At 35.5% G+C, this 22486-nt stretch overlaps 1 protein-coding gene across 1 annotated transcript; it reads right to left on the bottom strand.

Moving 5' to 3' along the window:
- Window positions 1–853: 853 nt before the first annotated feature.
- ywhaba (tyrosine 3-monooxygenase/tryptophan 5-monooxygenase activation protein, beta polypeptide a) lies at window positions 854–8170 on the bottom strand. The gene is made up of 6 exons (XM_051112176.1): window positions 8014–8170; window positions 5300–5600; window positions 4608–4731; window positions 4255–4418; window positions 3950–4045; window positions 854–2661 (listed from the first exon to the last, which is right to left on the bottom strand). Exons 2-6 carry the CDS (start codon window positions 5591–5593, stop codon window positions 2605–2607), a joined length of 735 nt encoding a protein of 244 aa, XP_050968133.1. The 5' UTR covers window positions 5594–5600; window positions 8014–8170; the 3' UTR covers window positions 854–2604.
- Window positions 8171–22486: the final 14316 nt, after the last annotated feature.

The following is a 22486-nucleotide window of genomic DNA, read 5'->3' as shown; positions in this document are numbered from 1 at the left end:
AAACCTTATATGGACTAACCAACAGCATGTCACTGATGACTGAACTTTAGAAATAGTTCAACCAAAAATGAAAATATGCTTAAATTGATCTCACCCTCAGGCTAAGATGTAAGTTTGTTTCTTTATCAGAACAGAATCTGAGGAATGTAGCATTATATCACTTGCTCACTAACGGACGTGAATGGGTACCGTCAGAATGAGAGTCCAAACAGCTGATAAAAACATCACAATATAGTAGTCAACATTTGAAGAGGATCAAAAAAGTTAATCAAAGTTGTCCTAAGACAAGAACGGGTATTGTTTTAGGATTAAGGACAACTTTGATGAAAGGTTTGGATCCACTTCAAATGTTGACTAGTGTGATCTACACCACTTGAGTTCATCATTAACATCTGGAGAAGAGAAAAGCTGTGTTTGTATAAAAACAAATCCATCATTAAGGTGGATTTAGCACATTTTAGCCAGATGCAATAGTTTGAAGTTCCAACAAATCTGCAAAGTGTTTTTATCGCAGACTGTTTTGTCTAAAGGTTGTGGATTATTGTTTTCATCAGCTGTTTGGACTCTCATTCTGATGGCAACCATTCACTGCAGAGGATCCACTGGTGAGCAAGCAATGCAATGCTAAATTTCCCCAAATCTGTTCTGATGTAGAAACAAACTCATCTACAACTTGAATGGCCTGAGGATGAGTAAATTTTAAGCAAATTTGGTGCTAACTATTCTACTCTTAAAACCTGGAACAGCTTTTAAGCTTATTTAAAGAGTCAAAAAATGTACGTGCCATTAAAGTGAGAAGACCTAGAGAACGTGTTGCTTATGTATTCTGAATTAAATGTACACCACTACGAAAAACAATACAGCGCCATTTGGAACTGATAAAACTTTTATTTCACTTTAAATTGTCTTTTACACTTTCCTGATTATAACATGTAAGGTGAAACTAGAACTGTTTTAAAAGACATACACAAATCTAGTATTACGTCAATAACCAGGTTGTATATTTTTTTTGTCATTTTGTAGATTTTTTTTTTTTTTCCTTAAGCTAGTCTAAATTTTCACAACCACGTGCGCGCTAAGCAATGAAACCGTCACAGAAGCTAACTTTAGGCAGAATACTGGTCAGTAAAAACAAAGCAATTGGAGATACCAGATATACAGACAGGCTCGGCTCCACATTCACTACTGTATTTTTTGTAATCAAGCGTAGAATAACTGCCATTTGTTCAGCTAAGGGGAGAGAGAGAGAGAGAGAGATTTCATCTTCAGTGCATGAACGTCGTCTTCAGCTCGAGACAGATGAGTTCTACACCTAAGTGGAATGTTATGGTGATGTGACAAGGTATTGTGACACTGAGTGAGAGAAATGCTTGAGGTCCTTCAACTATTTGCCATAACCCATCTCGGCTTGTGTTTCACAGACTTTGGGCCAAGACTTCAAAGCCTCCACTGGTCTGCAGCAAAATTCAAGTTAAATCCAGAATTTCTCAGTTGAACTGCTAAGGTCTTACAGAAACTCCTCTCTCAGCAGGAATGAAGAGTAGCGAAGCTCAAAGTCAGTCTAAGGCCCCAACTCCTTCTGATTTACACATAAAGGGAAACATCAAGCATCGACTTCTGTTTGTAATAGGGTTGAATACAATGTGTTTTTGCAAGCACTGTTCTGAAACAAATTATATTTACCTCTAAAATGTTTACAATTCTTTATTAAACGGAAGTGCGGGCAATATTACGTAAAAGGTGGGGGGGGAAAAAATACAGAACAAACCAGGAAAATCGTTTACTGATGTCAAACAGCACCTTTATGTTGACTGCCTCCTTGACAGCACATTAGGAAACTCTCCAGTTTGTTCACGAAAGGTTTGTAATCGTTAAACGGTCACATACTGATGGAATGTCCTTAACTTAAAACTGAATAGACATGGAATGGCAAACCTCGGGTCCCTTTTGTCGTCGCTAGCCGTGTATGACGCACATGACAGCAATAGTAGTAATGCATGTTAGTCAGTGTCACAATACAGCCTGTTTTCATCCCTTCTGTATGAGATCGCAACAGAATTGTACTGCTACTCGTAACGAAACGTTCCGATTTCCATTAAGATTTCACACAAGTTATCCAGGAGGAAAAACTAAACGTCACAGTGTTTGTTAAATTAATGGACAGTTTAATAACTTTTTGAATAAAACCAGCAATCGCCAGTACACTATTGGAGAGAAAAGACAGAAGGGAAAAATGGGTGGAGGGGACACTATAATGCATTATATCCTGCTAGACCAGAGAACATATATACCTTTTAAAAATGTTAGAGGAGGGATTTTAGGGAAAAAAGTTGGAAATCGTTTCCACTGTTCAACCATTTTCCCTCGTCTGAGGGAAAATACACAAACAGACATGTTTGAGACAAGTCAGCCTTGGGAAAACCAAACTTCACCCTGCCGCCTGTGGCTTCAGGGGTACAAACTTGTAGGTCGGGTACAATTCATGCTGCTCGTCATACAGAAAGGTGGATAAAGGTGAGGTGGACTGGATGGAGCAGGGAATTATGGGCTGTATATGTGTAAGATAAAGAGTGTAGGTGGATTTAACAGTGAAGTGCAACGCCTTTAGTTCTCGCCCTCGCCAGCATCCCCCTCATCACCCTGGTTTTCTGATGTCCACAGCTGCAGAACGAAAGGAAATAGTTAAAGTGATGCAATGATCAGGTGCCAAGGGTGCAAAGTTTACTTTTTGCCACACATTTATTATTGGCTAAATTTTGCATTATTCGTATTAAAGCTATACTGACTTCTAAGATGGAGTTACTGCAAGTTTATGAAGGTAAATTTAAGATGATTTAAGATAAATTCAACTACCAACAAATCTTGGCTTCAATATGTGACCCTGGACCATAGCATGGGTATATTTGTAGCAATAGCCAAAAATACATTGTATGGGTCAAAATTATTTTATTTTATGCCAAAAATCATTAAGATATTAAGTAAAGAGCATGTTAAAAAAAAGATATTTTGTACATTTCAATACATCAAAACTTAATTTTTGATTAGTAATATGCATTGCTAAGAACTTTAAAGGCGATTTTCTCAATATTTGCATTTTCTTGCACCCTCAGATTTGCCAAACAGCTGTATCTCAGTATTTCAAATATTGTCCTCTCCTAGCAAACCATACACCAATGGAAAGCTTATTTATTTAGCTTTCAGATGATGTATAAATCTTCAACAAGTTAAATGAATTAATTGACTGGTTTTGTGGTCCAGGTCACACACTTCTGCTTCCAATATGGAAATACCCTTTTCAGTACCTTCTGATCTAACTGCAAAAAAGTGATGCTCTTTATGAGTGTTTCTTGTTTTCAAGAAGACAGCTAAGTGACAAGTCTTATTTTATGAGAATTTAAGCTGAGCTATCAAAAAAGACAAAACTATGCAAATGAGCTCAAAAGAATCTACTTAATTCAAAGGGGAAAACTTAATTCAAAAGTTTTCATACCCTACTGACTGATATGTGTTGTTATTTTAAGCAGAAATTGTCAGAAAATAAAACCTAATATCTTTAATTTGCATCTTAAGTAAATGTATCTTGATTTACTTGTACTGGAAAACAAAACTATACTAAGGAAGATATTTTTCTGTACTGCATGCGATTAAATCTTTTTGCTTTTCATTTGTGGAAGTGAACACCCTGCTAAGAAATTCATATAAATTTAACAAACAACTTGTACGTGAAAAAAACGGTACCAAATTTCAATTAACATTTATTACATATTTATTTGTATGCATGTATGTATTTATGTATTTTTTGATTTCATGGTTAAGACGATTATTTTTAAAGGTTGATTTAAACTATGAGTAATCTGTATTGTCTATATTAATTTTGCATTGTTCATTTTAAATGAGTGTTAAATTTTGGGCTCTGTCTATGACTATAAAAGCTAAAGTTGGCACTTACAGTGAGGTTGTCCCTTAGTAACTGCATGATCAGGGTGCTGTCTTTGTAAGAGTCCTCGTTCAAGGTGTCCAGCTCAGCAATTGCCTCGTCGAAAGCCTAAGATGAAAGTAAAAATGAGGGTTAGGTCTGTTGTGTGGCTGTACACTGGATGCAATGCACTCTAGTATTCAATATAAACTCATTTAGTTTCAGAATACAGATTAGAAGATATTCCCTGAACGTTGTGTAAATAAGATAGCATGAAAGACGAAAGAGTACATTGCGTGTACCCAAAACAGAAAAAGACAAACGGATAATTGTCTAACCGTCTTTGCCAAACTGCAAGCCTGCTCTGGGGTGTTGAGGATTTCATAGTAAAACACGGAGAAGTTCAGTGCTAGCCCCAGCCTGATGGGGTGTGTTGGCTGCATTTCCCTTTTGCTGATCTCGAATGCATCCTGGTAAGCCTTCTGAGAGTTGTCCACTGTGGCTGTAATTCGAGACGAAACAAAATCAAATTCACGTTCATCGCATCACAGCATGAATGTCTCGATGTTTTGCCTAGGATCTAACTATTCACTCTTAGGATTGGAAATTAAACTTCAGCATTATCATTTCCAATCTTCACCCTAATGAAAAGATTTAACAGATGAATTAATATTTAAGAAAATGAGCTCACTTTTCTTTGATTCTCCGGATGCCACCTCAGACAGGTATCTGAAGTAGTCTCCTTTCATTTTCAGGTAGAAGACTTTGCTCTCTGCCTGGCTAGCGTTGGGAATGAGGTACTTCTCCAGGAGACCCTGAGAGAACAGAGGAAATACTGACATTAAGCTCTGGACATTAACATAAATGAATAGCACTGACCATCAAAAAGACAAAAAACATTTTTCTTAAAGGTAAAGTGCATTTTTAGACATCAATTATATGCTTCAGAGGACAGTTTCACATTGCGAATAAAATGTATTCCTTTTGCTCTAACCATAAAGTGACCAGCCTTTCTGCCTACATAGGCAGCATCCTAAGTGAGAACACACACATTAAGGGTTGATTGCAACTCATTCATATGAGGCTTTGCCCCTGAAGCACAACGATTTTGATGCATTGCAAGAGAAACGATGCAGTATTCTAATAAGCATAAATATACATTGCAAATTTTTGGAATTTGAATTCTTGGAATTTAGAATTTTTGAAACATGAGTATCTAATACTGCATAATAGACATTAGCAATAGGAATAATATTAATAGGAATGGAAACAATATTAATAAGCTGCAAATCTAAGCTAAATGAATTGCAAATAAATCAGGTGTGACTTCTAGAACTGTCAATTCAACTGTCAAATGTTTTCTTCACACGTCACGTCTCTCACCAGCACGTCGTTGCAGATGTCCTGAAGCTCGGCCTCGATCTTCTCACGGTATTCACGCGCCATCTGCTGTTTCTTCTCGTTGCCCTCCGTTTTCTGCTCGATGCTGGAGATCACGCGCCAGGACGAGCGACGGGCGCCCACCACGTTCTTGTAAGCCACGGAGAGCAGGTTGCGCTCTTCGTTGGAAAGCTCAACGCCGCCCTCCGTGACGGCCTTCATGGAAGAAGCCATATCATCATAGCGCTCAGCCTGCTCAGCGAGCTTTGCCTTCTGCACTAGGTCGCTCTTGTCCATGATGCAACTACAAAAGCAAGGGGGAAAAGGTACGGTTAGATAACAAAACGCATGCTGGTGAGTTAATTTTCCATTTCCTATAGCCTGTATGCACATAAAATAAAATCAAGTCAAGTTTGATGTCGCTTAGTGAGCTTGGCTGACCTCCTTTTGTTGTAAAGAGGTCAACTTTCAAGTTGGTGCCTATTCTGACCTGCACCAGATACTATTATTAAATTTGGGACTTACAAAGATTTAAGTCATACTGACGGCTACCCATGAATGATTATGTAAGAGGACCAATGCAAAGGCACAGCTATGAAGTGGCAGTCATTCAGTGACCGTCTCAGACTTTGTCTCAATGCAGTCATCACTGAATCATCATATCAGAATGAAAGTGAAGTCCCATTTGAGGTTATAACACTCACTGATGATAATGATGATACAAGAGGATTACTTGCAACCAGCCTAGTTAAACAGAACTTCCTTAAGACTGATTAGTTGACTAGTCGGCTTTGAAAACTGGCAGTTTTGAACACTAAAACATGCTATGCATGCTAGTCTTCAAGCAAGCAAAATTACTTCAAACTCCACAATGATACAAAAATAATGCAGTGTTTAGGTGTTACCTTTTTCTTTCCCTGAATTCAGTTAATTTCTACTGACCATTCATCTTTTGGCTATGACTAAAATTCACCAACCTTGGTATAATGCAGTTTTTTTTATTTATCAAATATAAAAAAAGTTCCAGCATAAGAAAGTGCATCAACACAGATCCTAATTTACAATTTTTGAAAAACATGTAAACACAAAGTCAGGGGAGTTTATTCAGTCATATAATGCTTTATAATGCATTTATACATGAAAAAAACAGGTTTATCCATAGATAATTGTATAAATAGTGCTTAACCTAAATGATTAGGATTTTTTTTTTCCAATAAAAATATATTCTAATTTCTGAGAAACAAATACTTTGTATACAGAAATACAGTTTTATTTTGCCATATAATGCTTTTGTTTTTATGTACAATAAACCAGGTTTACCCATAGTTAATGGTATAAGCAGTGGTTAACCTATAAGACTAGTCTTGGTTCAATAACAAATATATGATCACTTTCATTTCAGTGTCTTACAATTGTTTTCTGCACCAAATGACAAATAATCAGGTCGTTTTTAGCTCCTACTGCACTGATGCAGTGGTTTCAGGATTTCTGAAATATACAACCTAATTAAAAAGTAGGTCAAAATCATTATTTCTAAAACACACAATGGCTTATCCACCTCTGCCCATTATAACCGGTCAAAGTCTAAACCAAGCCCACTAGATCACCTATTCTATATCACATACAAGCCTATGTCTCTGGCTGCTGCTTAATATTGCATTTATCCAATTGTCCGTCTACCTTCGTGCAAGGTCATGGAATCCGACATGGAATCGGGATTCTAGCAGGCCACAGTGGGAATTTCAACCCTGTCAGCTATCAATACGTGTGTAAGTGCCAACGCCCAGGGCGTTGATGTCTCCGCCTGAACCGAACCACAGGTAACGGTGTCAGGCGAGCAAACACAGCCCGTCCAGCTCCTGAGGACCAACACACACGTGTGAGTTTGGTAATCGGTTGCCTAACGTGACCGAGGAGGGCTGGAGTACTGGTTAAAATGCGTGTTTTAAACGGTTAGTGGATGACATAAGCTGGTGTCGAACTAGATTTATTTACATAGGCCCTCACGACGCGTCCTGACGACAAGTCCGCCATCCTTTGAGGCCATTGTTTCCCGATTTTAAACGATCCCAACCCACTGTTTTATATCAATAAATCACATTAGGCGCATTTAGAAATAGTAAAACTATAAATGCGAGCCGTTTCAAGCGCCTAGCCTCGCTAATACTGCACTGCAGCATATTCGAGGCTCTTCGGTCGAGCTAACAGCGTTAGCCTCCAATGCAACGCCCTCTCACTCACATTCCCTTGTGGAATTTAATCGGACGCGGCGATTATTCGCGCCAAATGAAATTTAACCGTCACTAACCGCAATTCACAAGCACGCTTGTTAGTCCTCTGGTGTATTACACTAATAACTGGTTAGCCGGTTAGCTTGCACGACGGCCGGGCGTTGAATAGACGCGGGAGCCGCTGGCCATTGCTCCCGTTCGGATGAGGGCTGTTCCGCGCTACGCTACTTTGATTGAGCGCTTACATAACGAAAGTCTGGAATCCGCGGCTTCTAATATAAATCGGACGTAATCGGAAATAAATCGGCAATAATCGTTATTCATCGCCCGCCTCGGCCTAAGTCCTTGCACCCAGCCCCAAACCACAATAGACACCTTCCGCCATTGACAATGATGAGGGGGGCTTACATGAGCAACAATACAGCAAAATGCATCGCTAACATTCATAATATCACACGAGCGGCCTTAACGGGCAATGTAACTCACATTTAAATATATTTCGAGTCCTGATTTGTGTCTGTTAACGATGGGAGTATCAAGCTGTCCTCCGTTTCGCTGCTCGGGGTATTCAGGGCAGTACCACTTCCGCTTGCGCTGACACTTCCGCTTCCTCTAAACTCCACCCCTCCCCCCCGCCAGTATCCATGGTGACCGCTATCCGGGGTTTCCTACACCGTTTTACACGGTCCCTCACGTCACAAGGACCATGGTAACCGAAGTCATGCGTGACGTAGTTAGTCACCATAGCAACCGTTACCAGGAGGCGCTCGACAGCTTGCTGAATTCGAAATGGAAGCTTGTGAGATTAATAATAATGGCAACAACAGAAGATGATGTTTACTCGGGATCAGACTGTCTAAGCACGCATGTGATTCATGCTTCCTCCCATGCAGCCGCATTCTGAAGCACGGACATTATTTGGAATGATTTTTTGTAACGCTCATTTCCGTCTCTTATTTCGGTGTTTGTTCATAATATCATTAGTATTTTTTTTTATTTGTGCTGTAGCTCCTTTTCAAAAGCCTCAAAGTGATTCACATGTCAGAAAGAATTTATAAAAAAAACATTAAAGTTATTACATAAAAATAATACAAAACAGATAAGAAAACAAGTTTTAAATTCATAATTAAAATGTTAAAAATATCAAATGATTAAAAAAATTGTGTAAAATAAATCTAATAATAAAGTAAAAAATAATAAATAAGAAATCAAGTTTTAAACACATAATTAAAATAAAAATATTTGTAAAATAATTACAATTGTGTAAAATAAATTATAATAACAATAAATTAAAATATTGTAAAAAATCAAATATTTATACAACCTAAATAAATACATGATCAAACAAAAATAAATACATTTGTTTGTTTGAAAAGTTGCATGGTCAGTCACAAAATTGCTTTTTTGATTAGTACATCAAATACATTCTTACAAATAAAGGTTCTTTATTGGCAAAAAAAAGAACCTTGAACATCCATGGAACCTTTCAAATGCTACAAGGTTCTTTATAGTCAAAAAACGTTCTTTAGATTTTTAAAATGTCCTTGTAATAGTTCTATGTTCACTGAAAGGTTCTTTGGGTAACCAAAAATGGTTCTTCTACGGCATCACTGCAAAAACACCCTTTTGGATCTTTATTTTTAAGAGTGTAGTGCAGAATGTTAAATATCTAGGCTAATTATTTGTAAGATTTAGCCTTTTCTAATTGTTGATGTAGTGACAGTGAAGATATGTAAAAGGGTTTTATAAAATCTAATCATAAATTTGATCACGTTTAAAGAGTATCTTGTGCATAATCAGTGTCATTAATTAATTATTTGATTAGTGACCTAGAAATAGTGTTGAATCTTACATATTTATTGCTTTTTTACATATTTATTGTAGTACATTATCAAATTCTAGAATTATTTGTCCATTAAGATTTAGCCTTATGCATTTGTTAATGCACAATGAATTAATCATAATACATTTTTTTTTTTTACAAAATAGGCCAAAAATACAAGGCAACCCATTTAAACAGGGTTTTATAACAGTGAAATCTAAATCAAGTTTGTGAGCGCTTGTCATACACACAAGTCACCAGTAGGGTGCAGTGTAGATCTCTACAGTTACAGTGACTCAAACAGGTCAGGCTGGTAGTTTAGTTTAGTTTAAATGAAATGTTACATTTTACGTTGGCTTGTATGACTGAAAAAACAATCACAGACAGAACAAGGTCTGCCTGTTTTACCAAAACGGGAGCATAGGTCACAGTCTACTCCAACAGCAATTTGCAGCTAAAAAAGCAGAAGTTGGTCCATGCAGGTGGAGTTAGTTTTGCTTAAAGGAAAATTACATTTGTTAATATCTAAGCTATTTTGATAAACGGTATGACGCCAAGTCACAACGATGACCTAACCAGGTTTAACCATTTGTTAAACAAAAATGCATAGCGTTGCAACTTTGCATTCATAGAGCAGGTTTGCTCAAGTAGGCATCATGCATTACAATCAAGTCATGATGAATGAAATAAACTTGAAGATGTTTTCCATCAGTTTGCAGGTCCCCGGGTATTACACTCCTTTTATATTAGAGCTTTAAAATAAAAAGATGTCAGATTAAGAAAGTCTAAAGGATTAGTTCACGTCCAGAATAAAAATGTCCTGATAATTTACTCCCTTATGTCATCCAAATTGTTCATGTCTTTCTTCAGTCAAAAAAAAAATTAAGGTTTTTGATAAAAACATTCTAGGATTTTTCTCCATATAGTAAATTTTAATGGTGGCCAACGAATTGAAGATCCAAACTGCAGTTTCAATGGAGCTTCAAAAGGCTCTACATGATCCCATCTGAGGAATAAGGGCCAAAAAGGTAATTTTCTAAAACAAAAAAAGAAAATTTAAATAGTTTTAACCACAACTGCTCTTCTTGCACTAGCTTGACCCCACGCATTATGTAATCACATATACAAGACGTAGGAAGAAGTACTGACCCAGTGTTTACTAGTGATGGGTCGTTCTTGAACGATTCGTTCATTCTGAACGAATCTTTAATGTGACTCGTTAATGTGACTCGTTCAGTCCCGCATGCGCAACATCCTATTAGGTTCTGTACTGGAATTAGTTCACCTGTTTCGAGTCTTCAGGTTTTTGGAGACGTTCGTTCACCTTATGGGGCTGTCACGTGATGAACGAACGACTCGGACCCGAAGACTCGAGAGATGAACTAATCGATTCTCTTTCCAGCTCAGACTGCATAGGTCATGGGGCTGTCACGTGATGAATGAACGACATAAACCCGAAAACTTGTCAGATAAGAGCAGTAGATGTGTTAGGGAGGTAACGCATAACATTCATATTATTTTTTGCTAAAATGACTCAAAAAAAAGATTTGTTCATTTTACTCAAAGGTCCAAGTCGGTAAAATGATCCGAACTTCCCATCACTAGTGTTTACAAAGTGAATGTGCAAAGAAAGTCAAACACCTTTTAAAAAAGTAAAACATTGGACGATTTTGAAGTTGGAGGAGAAAATAATTGCACATGACTTTTCCTATGTGAATACGTAATGCATGAAGAAGCACAGAGCTAGTGCAAGATGAGCATTTGTGTTAAAAAAGCATATAAATGTTTAATTTTTTTTTAGAAAATGACAGATCATTTCGCTAGATAAGAATCTTATTTCTAGGCTGGGATCGTGTCGAGCTCTTTGAAGCTGCATTGGACTGATATTTGGACTTTCAACTCGTTGATCTCAATTGAAGTCCACTATATGGAGTAAAATACTGGAATGTTTTTCTCAAAAACCTTAATTTCTTTTCGACTGAAGAAAGAGATACATGAACATCTTGTGGGTGAGTAAATGATCAGGAAATTTTTATTCTGAAAGTGAAGTAGTCCTTTAATGCAATCAAAATAAGCACGTAAAGACATTTTGAAGGTAATGTTTCTTCATGCGTTGTTGCACAGACACATTTATTTTTTGATTTTTGCACGTACACCTCATAAAAATGCTTTTTAGTATTTAGTGTCAGAATTTTAATACTCTTATAGTCAGCTCTATCATTTTAAAGCAAATGACTTGATGTAAGACATGCACATCAATACCAATGATTTTCTGATTATCTGCACCAATCAATGTTTCTATCAGGTAATCAATTAAGCATCCACTTCATTCATTTAAAATTGAATTCTCAGGATGACCTTTAACCTTTAAAGCCAGGTCACACAGAGGTAAAGCACTCAGGTACACCTTCCTTCAAGCATATTTGCAAATAATGTCCTTTTTGTAATTTTATGCATGCATACGAGAAATTACCACATATGCGGAGCAACCAAATTTGGTGCATGAATAACTAGAATTATTTTCTCCCAGAATTTGGAAAAGAATACTTACTGTTCAGTTAAACTGCAGTGAGAAAGAATGTTTCATAAACCAATTCAAAGCTTTTCGGTGATGCTATATCACGTATGACTCAGACCCAAAATGAGGCTGGGTTATTTTGGGACAGCAACCCAGATGACTGAAAAAGACAGCATAGAAAAACTGAACATGGTCATTATTATTATGAACGCTCGTTAATAATCTGAGCTTATCTTTCAAATACAAGATGCTAAATACATTCTGCAAGCCTAAAATTAGTAAACTATTTAATAGACAAATGTAGATATAAATTACATAAATGAGGAAAAAACTGTTCTTTTGGGTGCCTGATGGAAATGTCTTGAAATAAACCTTAAAAAAATAAAACAGCACAAAAGAGGCTGCTGTACAGCGACGAGTCTATGTTCCCTGAAGGGACTTGAGAATAATATCTATAGCTGCGAGTCTCCAGGGAAATCTGTACAGACCTGCTTAAGGCATGTTCAAGCAGATTTATTTGTTAAGCAATAGAAGCATGTGTTGATGCTGACTTAGTCACCTGTTCATAAATCAAAGGCATACAGTACGCCGATGTATGTGTTGTTCTTGTTAATGAAAGCTCTGCACAAAAGCTAGATGACTAAGGAAAGCATCATTTATACACAAACCTATTAGTTATATACTACTATACTATATATTACATTTTGAACTAGCTTTTATTTTGATAGCTTTTATTATTAAATTTGATAGTTTCCAATTTCATATTATTTCTATATACATTTAAGTTATTTTTATTTCAGTTTTAGTAATTAATTTTCATTTTTTCCTTTAATTTTAAGTCTAAATTTACATTAAGTATAATTTTTTTATTTCAGTTGTATGTCAATTACCTAAAATGATTTTCAATAGTTTTAGTTAATACTGAAACAAACAAAAAAACCCTAACTCAAGTTTTAAAGGAATAGTTCTCTCAAAAATGAAAATTTGCTGAAAATTTACTGAAAATTTACTCACCATGAGGCCATCCGAGCTGTAGATGAGTTTGTTTATTTTGTAAAGTCAGCATTACATCACTAGCTCACAAGCTGATCCTCTGGAGTGAATGGGTGCCGTCAGAATAAGATTTCAAACAGCTGATAAAAACATCACAATAATCCACAAGTAATCCACACCATCAATTAATTGCTTCCATTAAAAAAACAAGTCCTGTATCAATAATATAGCTTTTTCCAAAGTCATCTCATCTGAATCAAGAAAGAAATATGCACAGACTACAAGCCAAAACAGTATATGAATGTCAGTAGATCTGATGTAAGAGATGGACTTTTTGACTGGAGGAAGCATTATTTTGGATTATAGACACGTATTTTGATAAAAAATGATGGTTTGAAGTTAAAACATTAAATGATGGATTTGTTTCTTACAAGCATGCAGCTTTTCACTTTATAAGATGTTAATTGATGGACTGGAGTTATATGGATTACTTGTGGATTTTTATCATAATACACAACACTGTTTCCTTAGTAGATGGGTCAGTATCATTGTAGGATGCCTTTTGGTGTCCTGTACATAAATAACTCATTTGCCAGTTTTAAATTAAATTTTTTTATATTCATAACAAAAGCATTACTTGGCTCTTTAGATACATTTTCTAAACTTTTTAAAGCTTTGTGTAGGAGGATGCGTGTTATTTTGCTATGTTCCATGCATTGCTCATTAAATTTGAATGAGAGTAGAATATAGTCAAATTATAAAATTTTACAATTTCATTCTCTTATTAAAGGAGAAGTCCACTTCCAAAACAAAGATTCACATATAATGTACTCACCTACTTGTCATCAAAGAGGTTTGTGTCTTTCTTTCTACGGTCGTAAAGAAATTATATTTTTTGAGGAAAACATTTCAGCATTTTTGTCCATATAATGTACTGATATGGTGCCCTGAGTTTGAACTTCCAAAATGCAGTTTAAATGCGGCTTCAAACGATCCCAGATGCAGCTGTAAACGAGTCCAGCCGAGGAAGAAGGGTCTTATCTAGTGAAACAATCGGTTATTTTCATTAAATAAATACTTTTTAATCTCAAATGCTCGTCTTGTCTTGCTCTTCCTGAACTCTGTGTATTCTGGTTCAAGACAGTTAGGGTACGTCGAAAAACTCCAATCGTATTTTCTCCCTCAACTTCAAAAATCATTTCAAAATCATCCTGCATTGCTGCAGAAGTACCGACCCAGTCTTTGCACAGTGAACATGCAAAGAAGATCAAACACCCTTAACAAAAATGGTAAAGCAGCGATATAGGACGGTTTAGAAGTTGAGGGAGAACATGAGATGGGAGTTTTGACATCCCTTAACTGTCATAAACCGGAAAAAAAAACAGTCCAGGCAGAGTAAGACAAGACGAACGTTTGACATTAAAAATTAAGTATATCAATTGTATTATTTTTATGAAAATAACCAATCGTTACGCTAGATGAGACCCTTCTTTCTCGGCTGGGATCGTTTACAATTGCATTTGGGATAATTTGAAGCCGCATTTAAACTGCATTGTGGAAGTTCAAAATCTGGGCACCATATCAGTTCATTATATGGAGAAAAATCCTAAAATGTTTTCCTCAAAAAACATAATTTTTTTACAACTGAAGAAAGAAAGACATGAACATCTTGGATGACAAGGGGGTGAGAACATTATCTGTAAATTGTTGTTCTGGAAGTGGACTTCTCCATTAATATTTTGTTAAATAAGAGGTTACTCAATTTGAGTGTAGTGATCCATTAGTCATAAAATAGATGAGCTTGTCGATGTCTCTTGAATGGTTGTCCACCCTGTCATATTTGGGAATCCGCCCCTTTAAGAACAGGCCAACCCCTTTAGTGTCATCAGGACAACAGATTTTTTGTCTCTTCAGTGGAGGAAATTTCAACGGTTGAGATGAGTAGGTGACTTTTAAACTGACGAATTTTCTTCGTATGAGTTTGCTTACTTGCTTTTCCTAAGCTTAACATGTCCACGCTGTCAGCATTAAATATGCCAGAAATAGCTAGTCATAGTTTGCTGTAAGCTAATATGCTAATTGGAGCTCAAAATGTTCCAAAATGTCCATCCACAGGGTTGACATAGCATTCATTTGTAGTTAATATTGCTAAAATGAATAGGGAGGGAGGTATATCAATGTGACTGAGAATGTAATTATATTATTTAATGTTATTATATTATTTTTTCAAAGTTAAATAAATGTTTAATTGTCATATTTTGTCATGCTTTGTGTGTTCTGCTTTATGTGTCCACCCCATCACGTGCTGGTCCACCCTGTCATCTTGATATTTTAAAATAATATTTAAAATAATAATTCAATCTATATAATAGCTAGGTGTGGGGGCCATAACATGCAAACAAAAAACTGCATCTAAATATCACAGTTTTCTCCAAATAAGAAAAAATACATGTGCGAATTGAATGAGTTTCTTTAAAAACACATGGTTGACATAAGATCTTTTATGTATTTATAATTTGAAGGCAAACAAATAACCCTGTTTAAGAAAGAGACATTATACCTTTCAGAAAATATCATTTGTATCTTGAAAACATATTTAACAGTAATATATATGTCCATGACAGAGTAGACATATCTTATGGCTTATGCTTCAAATAATGGCCCATAATTATCTAAAAAAATGTGTGGGAGCTCAGCTAATATGTTTCTGTAGTACTTGAGTGTCTACTATTTATAAACCGAATGGGAAATTAAGACCAACATTTTTGAGTATTGTAATTGTAAAGTTTGAAAGGCACTCTATGGTGATATTGATCCAGATGTAAAAACACAGTCATAAAGTATTATTTTGAATGGTGATCGAAATCTCTGAACCTATTCACTCCAGTCTTCTTGTTTGAAATACAAGGCTGTTAAATATGTATTCAAGAAATGCACTGCCTCACAAGACACACTGTATGCCTCTCATGTTGGAGAGCGAACATAATAGTCTTGGACAATAGCACACATCGATTGTTCAGCTACATAATGGAGAGAGCTGGAGATTCTTTACTATGCACGAAGAGAAAGCACCGAACTATACTATTGCATGATATAGTCTTTATGCTAGCGTGCCATTTTTAGCACCTAATCATTCCCTGGATAGAAATTAACACGCATTACTGACAGCCAAACAATTCAAAGGAAGGAGCAAAGTAGAGTAGCATATATCATCCCAGCATGAAACATGAATGAGAAACTAGATTTGTACATTTTCTGAATGAAAGATGAATGGTGTCTGCTAATGCAAAACATATGCAGTTGATTGAGTGTTATGGGTGGTTGCTAGGTGGATGCCAAGTGTTACTGCATTCTGAGTTGTTGTTAGTGCATTTCTATGTGATTAATGGCGTACACATCAGTCAAAGCATATGTCATTTTTTGTTTTTCTTCTGAGCATTTCTCTAATCATTCACACCTGCAGCTGAAACCAATGAAAAAGAATGAAAACAGCAAGTTGTTTCTGAATTTTACACTGAAAAATATGGTGTAAGACTGACTTTGAAACAATGTTGACTCTGAAATTGTTAGTACATTTTACAAACAAGTAGGCTATAAAGAAATGGCAAGTAACACGTTGAATTAAAGTAGAAAGACTAAAATATTACATTCTTATAATAATCTCCAATAATCTGTTTTAATGAGTTAGCGGTTGTAACAATATTGGAGAGAGTTGTTTCTCCTGCTCCCTCCTCTTCAGACTCGGGTTGCCAGATTGAGGACATGCAAGAGGAACGAGCACGACTGACAATGGAAGGTGACGAGCCTTACACTGGTAAGTTGATTTATCACAGTTTTAGAGCTTTTTAGATGGATGCCGAGGCTTTTTAGGTCAGGTAGAATCTGCGATCTCTGACCTAGTTTGTTTGCTTACGCTGTGTTTTCCACCAACTGGCAACCTGGGGTGTCAAAATCCTATCGGGTAATTGGAAGTGGGTGGAATTGCACAAACCAAAACAAAACAGACATTCCGACATGGAATACATATTTCAAAGCAGAATAATTGGCTGTAGCATTGTTTTTTTTTTAGAGAAACAAGCATATGGACTTGTGCATGTTTCCCAAATATCTGCAAACATGGTATTTAATGCAAAAAAAAATGACATATGTTTTGAAAAATGTGCATATTCACATGCTTGAATTTTTTATTTGAAGTATTGTTGCATTAGATGCACTCCAGGATTTTTCTGAGCTATTTAGCAATAAATGCTAAATGGATGAAGTGACTCAAAAACAATTAAAGTTGATCGATAAGTGCCAAGGAGCATTGAAAAACAGGTGTTATTCTGAAAAGTCTCCTTAGAAAAAAATAAAATCATTATTGTTTCCTAACTGCATTTCCTCTAGTGGTTCTTTACAGCCTGAGCATTTGATCGACTTCAATTAAGTAATGGGACTGTACTTCAGCCTCAGTCCAGGTCTAGCATAGTTACTGCCTCTCTGTTTAACATGATTGTCTCCGGATGTGAACCGATGCTTGACACACTTAGCCTGTCCTTCATCCTCCGCGTTTTAATGATTAGCCGAGGATATCGGATATGAAAGACACGGCGTCGTCCTCGGAGCCCCAATTTCTATATTAACTGGCAGCAGGCTGCTCCATTTTCAGCAATCTAGGTTGATGTGTACTGGAGGAAACCGATGGCACTCTTAAAACGAGTGCCAAGAACTTGTGGTTGGCAAATGAAGCGAGGAACAGAGAGTTTCTGCACAAGTCATCACATAATAGGTCTATATACTTGCACATGTCAGATATAAGAATCAGATTGCTTAAAAATATGCAACATGAATTCAAAATGAACCTTGTTTTCTTTCTAAATGCAAGTTCTTGATCTTATTACAAAGAATTCATCGGTGCATGTTATTCTAAATGAGAAATGATCCAAAGAATGAAAGATATCTATGAAAACAGGCATTTAAAAGGATAGCTCACCCAGAAATAAAAATTCTGTCATTACATTAGACTTACATTTAGACATTTAGCAGACGCTTTAATCCAAAGTGACTTACAAAAGACAACAATGGAAGCAATCAAAATCAACAAAAGAGCAATCACATGCAAGTGCCATGACAAGTCTCAGTTAGCCTAACGCAGTACACGTAGCAAGGTTTTTTTTTAAAATTATATAATAAATAATAGGAAAACAGATAGAATAGAAAAAGAAAAAGCACAATAGTGATAGAGGCCTTAAAAAGAACAGAGAAGCTAGTTTTCTTTTTTTTTTTTTTTTTTAAGAAAACAAGCAGTAAGTAAATGAATAGAGTATAAGTCTAAAAGGGCAAGTATTTATTTATTTATTTACCCAATTTAATGTCGTTCCAAACCTCTAGGACTTTCTTTTCTCAGCAGAACACAAAAGAAGAAATATGAAAATGTTGGTTACAAAACAGTTTAGGTTTCCATTGACTTCCATTGTATTATATACATAATATGAAACCAAATGGGAACCAAAACTCTTTGGTTACCAATATTTGTCAAAATAGTCAGAGTATCCCTTTAAAGGAGAAGTCCACTTTCAGAACAACAATTTTTGACTCACCCCCTTGTCATCTAAGATGTTCATTTCTTTCTGTCTTCAGTCGTGAAGAAATTATGTTTTTTGAGGAAAACATTTCAGCATTTTTTCTCCAAATAATGGACTTGCCCCAATTTTGTACATCTCTAAACGATCCCAGCCGTGGAAAAGGGTCTTATCTAGCGAAACGAACATTTGTTTACTTTTTAAGCACAAAAGCTTGTCTAGCACAGGCTCAGGGATGCGTGTCCACGACACTACATACTATTGAATCACGTCGAAAGTTCTTGTAGGTGGAACTACAGACCCAGTGTTTACAAAGCGAACGCGCAAAGACTAAGGAAGTGCAAGTAAGTCAAACGCTGTTTACAAACAAAAAGGTACAACGATGTCGGACAATTCTGAAGTTGTAGGAGAACACAGATGATGAACTTAGATGTGATTCGTAGCGTCATAGACACGCATCTCAGAGCCTGTGCTACACGAGCTTTTGTGCTTAAAAAGTATACAAATTTTTATTTTTTGGAAAAAAAAAATTACAGATCGTTTCGCTAGATAAGACCTTTCTTCCTCAGCTGGGATCATTTAGAGCCCTTTGAAGCTGCATTTAAACTACATTTTGGAAGTTCAAATTCGGGGCACCAGTGAAGTCCATTATATGGAGAAAATCCTGAAATGTTTTCCTCAAAAAACATAATTTCTTCACGACTGAAGACAGAAAGACATGAACATCTTGGATGACAAGGGTCTGAGTAAATTATTTGTAAACTGTTGTTCTGGAAGTGGAGTTCTCCTTTAAGGCATTGTTTTAACAGTTTAATTTATACAGTTCTGTAAATTCTTTTTTTTTTTCTTTTCTTGCATTATTAGTTTGTTTTGTAGTTCAATCAGAACTCACCGCATTTCATCAATAAATAAATATACATTTGCATATGTCAGATATAAGAATAAAATTACTTAAAAAAAGTTCTTGGTCTAAATGTGTAGAATTTATTGGTGCATGTTACTCCAAATAAAATCCAATCAAAACGATTGTTTACCTATTTAAACAGGCATTTAAAAATGAAAATTCTGCCATCATATACTCAACCTCATGCCATTCCAAACCTGTATGACTTTGTGTGTTCCACCAAAGAAGATATTTTGAAGAATGTTGAGTATTTTTGTCCAGATTATTGACGTAAAGGTAAAGGTAAAGGGTAAAGACTTTATTGTCATTGTAGTGATACATTGTAGTGTAGCAGCAATAAGAAAAGTAGAAAGATAATTAGAAATAGACAAACATTAAACAAGATGCTTTCACTGAATTATAATAAATATTATATACAGTGAAAAAAAGTGTAGTGCGTGTGCAAAGAATTATCAAAAATAAGGAAATATTGCACAATATTAATAATAATAGTAATGATAATAAATAAAAATACAATATTACAAAGTCAATGAGAACCAAAACTGTTTGGTTATTTTATTCAATATTATTCAAAATAGGTGTACTGTCCCTTTAAGCATTGTTTTAACGATCAAAATAAGAAACTGCATTTATTTTTTTGCATTAATGTTTTTTATTTTGTAGTTTTCTCCTTATTCCATTTAGAACTCGCCGCATGCCATCAATAAATGCTGGAGCTTTTATAGTTTATAACTACACAATAAATCTACATTAAACATTAAACACATAGGCAGGATAGTACAGTACCTTATATCATTTGTCATCGAAACCACAATTTTGATTCCGCAGTGCAAAGAATAATAGATACAAAATGAAATATTCAGCAGCCCCTGAAGGCAATATGGAGAATTTATTTACACATATCCATCTTTGATCTAAATCGTCAATGTTTATCCCATAAGACATGCCTGCCCCGAGGCCCTCCCAGAGATATATAGTGTGGGACGTCATCTGTAAATTGCTTTCTGACTCAGCATGTCCTGGTAAAATGAATTCACACTACAGCAGGTAGTGGACCCGCGGTGGGAAACAGCTGGCTGCATTATTTGCTTCTCTCACTCCGGTTGTCGCTGGTAAATAGAGACAGACTGCATGCATCGCTGTCCTTGGATGTGCTCAAACCGACCCAGTAGGTGAGCAGGCACCAACAAATGAGGTTACCACGGGAACAAGAGAGGGTGGCCTTAGCAGGTGTTTTTGAGACATATAGCATCTGCTGTGAATAACACTCAGGTGAAAGCTTGTACTGCAAAGCATCTTCCTCTACACCTCTCTTTCTTTCTTCTGACAACAACATATGCTATATATATCTATCCCCATATGCTCTGTATGCTCTATCTGTCTATTTATCTATCTATCTATCTATATACACACACACACCAATAAATGATCAATTAAAATGTTAAAAAATCTATATTATTTCATCTAAGTAAATGAAACACTTAATACTACTAAATAATACTATAATGAATCCCTCTAATTAAATTTAGATATTAAAATATTATATATGTACAATATCACAAAGTTTAGAAATGCACCAAATAACCAATAAATGATCAATCACAGTTCTATTTTAAAAATTTATACAGTTTTGTCTAAATAAAAACCAAAACCTAAAATCAATAATTTTAGGTTAAATTAGGTAGGAAAATATCATATTTAACAATACAAAAAGTCAATATGACAAATATTAGAAATAAAATAAAGTCTAAATAAACACTGAAAAAACTAAAATCAATAATTTTAAGTGAAATGTGGCATTAAAATATTATAATTTACAATATGAAAAAGTCAATATGACAAATATTAGAAATGCACAAATATTAACATTCCAGGTTATTAACCACTAAATGATTAATTACAATTAAAAAAAAAAAAAATACAACACTATGTCTAAATAAACATTAAATATAAATTGTGGATTTATTAAATATTATAATAAACCAGATAAAATATTAAGAGCATATTAAAATTCTTACCAATAACCAATCAATTATCATAAAAAAATAGACATCAAAATATTGTAATGAACAATATAAAAAATGTATATTTCTTTTTTATTTCCTGAAATGTACATAGCATTAAAAATCTATATTTTTGTTATGTAATGCTACTAGAAATTTAAATAATATATGCCAAACTGTATATCACATGGTTTGTAAACAAACTGTCAGAATTCATGTTTTTTTATTATTTGTCTGAAATGCTTCAAGCCATATTTTGCATGGAAATGGAAATCTGCAGTAGAAGCATATGAGGGAGTGTGTATTATATCAGGGTGAAGTGACAGAACTAATGGAGCTCTATGATCATAATGTGCTTTGCTTATGTCAAGGGCAGGTGGCTGCTACATTCCTGTGAGCTCTTTGTAGAGGCGGCAGAGGATGATGATGGCTTTCTAGTTTTCTAGGTCAGTCTGATGCATGATTCTGCTGTGTCTGTGAGTAATATGCATTTTGTATGTGTGCACGCAAACCAGCTGTTCCAATTCGGTCATTATTCTAAACGTGGCCGTTTGGTGAAGACAGATTGTCTGGATGTCCCAACAAACTAGGAAACAGTATTATCAGCGGACTAATAGCAGCACAAAGCTTATGTTAATCGAATGTTTTGTACTTTTTTTTGTACTTTCTACATCTAACCCTCACTCCTGCATTCTGAAATCTGCCAGAATGTCACTCATCATAACTCAAAGCAAATGCACTCCGCATTCTCAGAGTCACCTCAAGGGGCGCAGGCATTATAGTGTAAACTGTCTTTCATATACGGTCAGCTATTTTTCTTGCAAAATAACACTTTGAATCCAGCTAAAAGAAGTTACAGTTTTTCTCAGTCGCTTTGGTGCATTTCTCACAACACTATTTACATTTGCACAACATTTACTTCAACCTCCACAACATTTAGTCATTTGTGCACATCATAGTAGCAGTTTCTCATTCCTTCCAACAAATTGCAAATGCTTTTGGACATGCATCAATTGCTTTCATACAACTCTCTGCTGTTTTATAACATTATCATATGCTTATGTCATGTCAGTCAAAATTAACTAAACTTGTGAATGCTGAATAGTCATTCCATATAAAACTAATAGTCCTCATTTCATTGCTTGAGTCATTACATAC

The sequence above is a fragment of the Labeo rohita genome, chromosome 6 (assembly GCF_022985175.1).
Source record: "Labeo rohita strain BAU-BD-2019 chromosome 6, IGBB_LRoh.1.0, whole genome shotgun sequence".
NCBI lineage: Eukaryota > Metazoa > Chordata > Actinopteri > Cypriniformes > Cyprinidae > Labeo > Labeo rohita.
The sequence above is the reverse complement of the archived record's forward strand: the minus strand, read 5'-3'. Positions and strand labels throughout refer to the sequence as shown.

Coding starts and splice junctions, on each gene's coding strand:
- ywhaba (XM_051112176.1), bottom strand. CDS start 5,593: ATGGACAAGAGCGACCTAGTGCAGAAGGCAAAGCTCGCTGAGCAGGCT. Junction 4,046..4,254: donor CTTGCAGTTTGGCAAAGACG/GTTAGACAATTA, acceptor CTTTCATCTTAG/GCTTTCGACGAGGCAATTGC. Junction 2,662..3,949: donor TACTAAGGGACAACCTCACT/GTAAGTGCCAAC, acceptor TTCGTTCTGCAG/CTGTGGACATCAGAAAACCA.